We start from the raw sequence: 8257 nt of genomic DNA, 5'->3' as shown, positions 1-8257 counted from the left end.
GGAAGTGAGTTCAGGGTCTTCCTACACCACCATATTGATACCCACCTTCTATACTTAACATTTTAAAGAGCCCCTCCATTGTTTCAATTTTTTCTCTTTGTGTTTTACAGTAATTAGTTTGTATTTTATACCTTCAAATTCACTGGATTTTTTCCCACAGCTATGTTCAGTACTTTTTTCTAGCATTGAGTTTTATTTATAGCATTTTCACGTCATGGTTTAATTATATGCCATGACTTTGCTAAATTGTTCCATCTTTTTATGCATGTTTTTATCTTCACCATCTTATCATTTAATATACAAATTATAATTGTAATTTTCTCTCACATTATTCCAACACATTTTTCACCTCTGTGTATTTTTGTTGATTGGTTATAACTTAACAATGTTTCTTTTATTGTAATTTTAAGCGTCCAATGTTTTTTGATCAAATATTGCATTTGTTGTATAGAGCAAAAATAGAGCCAGATGTGGATAGTATTCATGTCCAGAAATGGATCTGTATTTTCTTTTGTTAAGTCATTAGTGAGATGAGAGGTTGAGTCAATCTAGTCAAGAATAGAGTTTATTTGGGGTTATATTTTTGCTGCTCTTACCTTCAGTGCATCAAAAACTTCAAATTCCTCCAATAGTGATATGCTGTTAACCTGTACTACGTGTGAGACCTTAAGCTTTAAGAGTTTTTCCAATGTTCTTACTGTACCTTAGATTTCAGAAGTCATTGGATTTCTGTTCCACAGAGAAATATCACTTGACAATGCTCCCAAATAGCCCCAAATGTAGACTTTTGCTGTTTTTATTCAGTGCCAGCCTTATATGGTAGGCAGAAGAAATTCCTGTTTCTCCTTCTTTAGCTCAATTTTAGGCATCTTCTGTGTGCCTGGGACTTAACATCTGCCTCTAGTCATATGCCAGTTAAACTGCCTTTTTTCTGCCTTGGGTCTTGGTGAGGAAATAATTTTTTTAAGTCTTTTTAGGAGATAATTTCTTTTTTTTTTTTACTTTCTACCTGTGTAGCAAGTATCTACTTTGTATTGGCACATAACCTTAGGCCAAAGGGTATTTTTCTGCATCTCCCCCAAGGGAAGATAATGTTTGCTTCTCTCCTTGAAGCAAAAGATTTTGACCCTGGTCCTAAGAAAATAAGGTTTTTAGTTCTTTTCCTAAAGACAGATAGCTTTTACTTTTAACCTTCCCAAGAAAAAGTGGAATTTTGCCCGATTACTGGGGCCAAGAGAATTCCTCACTTCTCCCCAATAAGTTAATGCATTTTGTGGTTTTTTTATAAGTAAAATGTCCACAGATGTGTACAGAGTTTCCTACCAGTGTGCGACCAATGACAACACTCTTTGGTCTCCTGTCTTGCCCCACTTTTTCTCAAGAGCTTGATGGATACCAGTAGAAGTGGCTTGCTGGTGAATGTAAATTTTCCTTGTGTCTGGTGCCTCCAGTTATTACGAACTGATATGTAACTCCTTATCATGTAAGAATTGTTTACAATTTTAGATAATTTATTTTTATCTGCTGTTTTGGTAGCCACTTCTTCCGATGCTCAGCCAAAGATGAAAGAGTACAGGTAGTCTGTTCTTCCTTGGAGACGCCTGACACTGTTTCAAATTCCATTCAACCAGTTGCTTTGAGACCTCATCTCTCTGCTGGACTCAATAAAAGTTATGATTTTGTAAATTATCTGTTTTGCTTTGTTATTAGAAGGCATTCTCTTTGACACATACATCCTAAACAGAGGCAAAACTCTTCTCCTAAATAACACTTGAATAAATCTATAAGATTCTTTAATGTTTAGCCCTTTCTCACTTCACCAACAGCATTTTAGAACACTATCATACTCCATTATTTGCAATTTTCCTGCCATACCTGTTTATCAAATTTTAATTCCTCTCATCACAGGATCTTGAAGCATCCTGGTATTACTAACTTGAATATTCTACTCTCACCCCTTTACCTGGTTAACTCCCATATATTCTTCAAATCTTAGTTTAAGCATCATCACTTCCTCATGATAAAATTGATCCTAAAAGCCAGTGTCAGTTCTCTGTTATATGACTTTATAATATCATTAAAATCTTCTTTGTGATTAGATCATAGTGAATGCATTATACAGTAGTCTCCCTTATCCATGGGGGATAAGACCCCCAGTGAATGCCTGAAACAACGGATAGTATGGAACCCTTTATACAATATCTTTTTTTTTTTAAACCAAAGCAAACCTTGGGATCAACTTTATTGCTGATGGTTGTGGCTCTTTCCTCCCCATGCCCTTGTCTCTCCGGTGGTCCAAAACCCCTCCAGGATAGCACAGTGCTTAGGTTCTTCTGGGCCAGAGGTAGAGACAATCTGTCTCCCAACTCTGCCCCTTTTCAGTCCCTCCCCTGTCCCCACCCCACCCTATTGCACATCAAATCATGTAAACATGGATATGGGCATGGCCCAGAAAAGCAGTGAGGCAGATTGATGTGTAAACGGATTTGGGACCAGGAGGCAGACCCAGTCACCCAGTCCCACCCCATACTGAGTCTCAGAGTTAAATCTGGAAAAGCAGGGGGAGCCTGGTCCCAAACTCTGGCTCATGTTATGCAACAGTGTAGATGGCTCATCTCCCCTCTACCACCAACCCTTTCCTGGTCCTAAGGTCCATCACCCCGCCCAGGTGGTCCTCCAGGCCTGGGCAGCAGATAGCACTGTCCAGTTTTCTCCCTTCCAACTCCAACTGGAGGTCACTGGTGTTGAGTCTTCCTAGATGCCCGGGGGAAACCGGCGACAGGCAATGGCAGTCTGTCTAGCCCAAAGGCCCTGATCAGCTCTGCCCGCACAGCTGCAGTGAAGGTGTTCACCAGACAGAGAGTGGTGAGGCCCGTGAATCCTGCATTGTAGAGGAACACGATGTAGAAATTGCCCAGCCAGTTGAAGCGTCCAAAATCACCCAGCAGGACAAAGCAAGTGAGCCCCAGAGTTCGAGAGAAGACAGGAAGTGCTGAGCTTAGGACCAGGAGACAGACACAGTTCCCAATTATCTGTGTCATGGCTGTGTCATGCCATCTGGGCCGCAGGCCCCGGAAGAGTGGAGAGCTGTAGAATCCCACGACTGAGGATACCATCAGGTAAAAGATGAGTACAACTTGAATGACGGCACCAAAGGAGCCCAGCTTGGAGAAGGAGACCTGGCCCAGGGAGGCACCCTGCATGCCCCAGGGCATGGCAGCCTCATCGATGAGCAGCTCCAGGATGTGGATGGCCACAATGAGCACAGCTAGGCCCGTCAGTACCAGCAAACACAGCATGGCCAGCGGGTAGCCCAGGTTCTGCTGCCAGGCTGAAGCCTTCCGCCACTTCTCCAGCAGAACTCTCTGTGTCTGCAGAGTCAGGACCTGTCTGTGCAGCAGCTCCATGTCCAAAGGCAGCCAGCAAGAGGTGGGATTACAAATCCTGTGGGTCAAAGCTGCTTCCTCAAAGACTGAGCAGTACAGTTGCTCCTCCAGGTCTTCCAGCAGCCAGGGCTTGACCAGCAGCTTCCCAGTGGCCAAGAACATGCGGGTGAGACCTAGCGGAGTACACACCAGGAGCAGCAGGACCCCAAGGAAGGAGATGTAAGAGTAGAGGTAGGGAAGGTAGTACTCCCAGAAGTCATAGAGTGACTCCCTGCTGGCCTTGTTGTCCACAATGGCTGATGCCACCCATACCATACCCAGCACCAGCAGAGTGAGGAGCATCAACATTACCACCGTCTCATAGACCCGGCCCAGGACACCCTTTCTGGAGCCAGCAAAGCCCTCAGACTCAGTGAAGAAGTACGCAAAGGGCATGAGGAAGATAAGGGACAGGTTGGAGAAGAGAAAAACGAGGTTCCAGAGGCCATGGATGAGGGAGCCGTTGAGCCACTGGATGTAGTAGTTCCAAGGCAGTGAGAGTAGCACCTCATTGCTGATGATGGAGAAGGGCAGGAGCAGGACAGCACCCAGGGCAACCGCCAGGGTAAAGGTGCAGAGCTCGAGCGCAATCTTTTTTTTTTTTTAAAGATTTTTTTATTGGGGAATTGGGGGAGATGGGAACAGTGCTGGGGAATTGGGGGAAGGGGAACAGACAAGTTGCTGTCATTCTGTTCTTCAATCTAGTTGTGGAGGACGTTGCTTCACTGACCCAAGTTGGCACCATCATTGCGCTCTTCCCAGGCAAGGCAGACCAGTCTCTGGCTTCTGGACGGCCGCTCACTGCAGCTGCTGGCTGCTCACGCTGGCTGCTGGCTACACACGATAGCCCATGGCAACCCACTGCCACAGGGACTGCAGCCTATGCCGTCGTCAGCGACACATGGCAGCCTAGCTCCAGGTTGAGCTGTTGTTCAGCATCTTAGCTGTGGAGGGCAGTGTCACTGGCCCTCATATGTGGGATCCGAACCGGGGCCCTCTGGCATCCCAAGCCAGTTCTTAACCATTGCGCCACTCGGCCGGATAGTCATGGGACGTGGAGTATAGTGTGGGAGTGGAGTTAAGGGAATTGTAATAGATATGTATGATATTGGGGTGAAGTGGGGTGGCAGATTGGGGGAGGGGGGTTGTCACCTCTAGGGGTAAAAGTATAACTATTGCACTGTGTTGTACAGCTGAAACTAATTCTAAAAAATGTGTATTGCATAATAAAAATTAAAAGAAAAAAAAGACTGTATATATGCAATAGCTACAATTACATTATCAACAATTACATTAAATATAAATGGATTAAATGTTCTCATCAAAAGACACAGGGTGGCTGAATGGATAAGAAAAGAAGACCAATGCATATGCAGTCTACGAGAGACTCACTTTGCATCAAAAGACACACAGAGAGAAAGTAATGGGATGGAGAAAGATATTTCATTAAAACAAAAATTAAAAAATTAAAAAGCTGGGATAGCAATACTTATACCACACAAAATAGACTTTAAAACAGAGGCTGTAACAAGAAACAAAAAAGGACCCAGTAATCCCACTTCTGGATATGTAGCCAAAGAAATCCAAAACACTACTTTCAGTGATCATTTGCATTCATGTATTCATTGCAGCATTATTTACAATAGCCAAGATATGAAGGCAACTTGGGTCTCCCTGAATGGATGAGTGGATAAAGAAGAGTTGAGACATATATAGAATGGAATATTACTCAGCCTTAAAAAATAATGAAATCTTGCCATCTGCAACAACATATATAGACCTGTAGGGTATTATGCTGAGTGGAGTATATCAGACAAAGATAGATGCAATGTGATTTCTCTTATATATGGAATCTAAAGGACAAGAGTGAGTAGAAACTTGGAAGGTGTTTAGTAGAACAAATTTGTTGTTACATAGTATACATGGGGATGTAAAGTAAAGCATTGGGAATATATTCTATAATATGGTAATAACTATGCATAATACCAGATAGGCACTAGACTAGTCAGGGGGAACACTTCTTAAATTATATAAGTGTCTAACCACTATGCTATATTCCTGAAATTAATATAAAATAATATTGAAAATCAAATGCATTTGAAAAATTCAAAATTGGGGGAAAAGGTATAGGGAAATAAGAGATTGAAATTTTCAGGTATAAAACAAATAAATATTTGGAATGTCATATACAGCATAGCAAATATAGTAAATAATTTTGTGACAGTGTGGTACAGTTGCAGATGGTTGCTGGACTTATGGTGATCACCTCCTTAGGTATATAAATGTTGAATAACTATGGCGTACACCTGAAACTTATATAATATTGTATGTTAGCTATATTTTAATAAAAATCTTAAAAAAGAAAACATATGAAATTATAAAATTTACTGGTAAAGGCAAATATATGCACAAGTTCATAATACTCTAATACTGTAATGATGGTGTATAAATCACTTTTAACTCTAGTGTAAAGGTTAAATGAGAAATGTGGTAAAAATAAAGCTTCATATTTTGTTAATGGATATATTATACTATACAAAAATAAACTGTCTCTTCATGTCCACTACCCATTTTTTAATTTGACTGTTTGTTTTGTTGTTGTTGAGTTGTATTGGTTCCTTATATATTTTTTATATTAGCCCTTTATTGGAGGCGTTGTTTGCAAAACTCTTCTCCCATTCGGTTGGGTGTATTTTTATTTTGTTGATGGTTTCTTTTGCTGTTCAGAAGCTTTTTAGTTTGATATAGTCCCATACATTTATTTTAGCTTTTACTCCCATTGCCATTGAGGTCAAATTCATAAAGTTCTCTTTGAATCCAAGGTTCATAAGTTTAAAACCTATGTTTTCTTCTATGTACTTAATTGTTTCAGGTCTTATGTTTAGGTCTTTGATCCATTTTAAAAATGGGTAGAAGACCTAAATAGACATTCCTTCAAAGAAGACATACAGTTGGCCTATAGACATATGAAAAGATGCTCAACATCACTAATTATCAGATAAATGAAAATAAAAACCACAGTGAGATATCACCTCACACATGTTGGAATGGCTATCATCAACAAGACAAATAATAACAAGTACTGGAGAGGCTGTGGAGAAAAAGGAACCCTCATACACTGTTGGTGGGAATGCAGATTGGTGCAGCCACTATAGAAGACAGCGTGGAGTTTCCTCAAAAAATTAAGAATGGAATTACCATATGACCCAGCAATTCCACTTTTGGGTATCTATCCAGAGAAACCCAAGATGCTAATTCAAAAAAATATATGTACCCCTATGTTTATTGCAGCGCTATTCACAATAGCCAAGACTTGGAAACAACTGAAATGCCCATCGGTAGATGATTGGATTAAGAAACTGTGTTACTTTATACAATGGAGTATTACTCCACTCAGAGATATAGAGGAATAACTGATGGCTGTTAGTTGGGAGGGGGTGGGGATGACGGAGAAACGGAAGGGATTAGACAGCATAAATACATAACTATAATATTGCCACAGGGACATGAAAGACAGTTCGAGGAATATAATTAATAATGTTGTAAATAATTTGTAGGGTGTCAGATGGTCACATGTCTAGTTAGGGAGACTGCATCATGGATGGGGCAGAGGCTTGATCACTGCACTGTACACTTGAAGCTGATGTTGTATAATATTGTATGTTAACTATAAGTGTATATATAACTATATAACTATATAACTATATAACTATATAACTATATATAACTATATATATACAGTCATGGGACCTGGAGTATAATGTGGGAGTGGAGTCAAGGGAATTGTAATAGATATGTATGATATTGGGGGGGAAGTGGGGTGGTGGATTGGGGGAGGGGGGTTGTCACCTCTAGGGGTAAAAAGTGTAACTATTGCACTGTGTTGTACAGCTGAAACTAATTCTAAAAAATGTGTATTTCACAATAAAAAATAATTTAATAAAGATACATAGAAACAAATGAGAATGAACATACATTCTACCAAACATTTGAGGTGCAGCAAAAGCAGTTTTAAGAGGGAAATTTATATAATTACAGGAGAATCTCAAGAAACAAGAAAAATCCCAGATAAATAATCTCATGTTACACCTTAAGGAACCAGAAAAATAAGAACAAATGAAACCCAAATCAGCAGAAGGAATTAAATAATTAAACTCAGAACAGAACTAAATGTAATAGAGAACAAAAGGCAATAGAAAAACTAATGCAACGAAGAGCTGGTTCTTTGACAAGGTTAATAACATTGAGAAAACCTTAGCTTGACTCACTAAGATAAAAAGAGAAAAGACACCAATAAACAAAATCAGAAATAAAAGAGGGGAATTTACCACGGATGCCACAGAAATACAAAGAATTATCCAAGAACACTACGCAGGGCTATATGCCGCCAAATTCAATAACATAGAAGAAATGGACTTGTTCTTAGAAACATATAACCTTTCTAGGCTGAATCATGAAAACTTGGAAAACCTACTAGACAGATCAACAGTAAGCGAATTGAGTCACTCATCTGAAACCTTCCCAAAAGCAAAAATCCAAAACCAAATGGCTTCACTAGTAAATTCTACCAAACATTCAAAAAGGATCTAACACCTGTCCTCCTCAAACTCTTCCAAAAAAAACCAGAATAAAAGGCAATATGTCCTAACTCATTTTATGAGGCCAACATTACCCTGATACCAAAACCTGGTAAGGATAACACACAAAAAAGAAAATTACAGACCAATATCTCTGATAAATACAGATGCAAAAATCCTAAACAAAATTCTAGCAAATTGAATGCAACAATGCATTAAAAAGATTATACATCACAACAAAGTTGGGTTCACACC

The 8257-nt window shown here is 39.8% G+C and overlaps 1 protein-coding gene across 1 annotated transcript; it reads right to left on the bottom strand.

Moving 5' to 3' along the window:
- Positions 1–2214: 2214 nt before the first annotated feature.
- Positions 2215–4016, bottom strand: LOC109394098 (protein LMBR1L-like). Its single transcript, XM_019663888.1, has one exon. The coding sequence runs from the start codon at positions 3819–3821 to the stop codon at positions 2736–2738; it is 1086 nt and encodes a 361-aa protein (XP_019519433.1). The 5' UTR covers positions 3822–4016; the 3' UTR covers positions 2215–2735.
- Between the last annotated feature and the right edge of the window lie 4241 nt (positions 4017–8257).

This window comes from Hipposideros armiger, unplaced genomic scaffold (assembly GCF_001890085.2).
Source record: "Hipposideros armiger isolate ML-2016 unplaced genomic scaffold, ASM189008v1 scaffold_409, whole genome shotgun sequence".
Classification (NCBI taxonomy): domain Eukaryota; kingdom Metazoa; phylum Chordata; class Mammalia; order Chiroptera; family Hipposideridae; genus Hipposideros; species Hipposideros armiger.
This window is presented reverse-complemented; position numbering and strand designations above follow the sequence as displayed.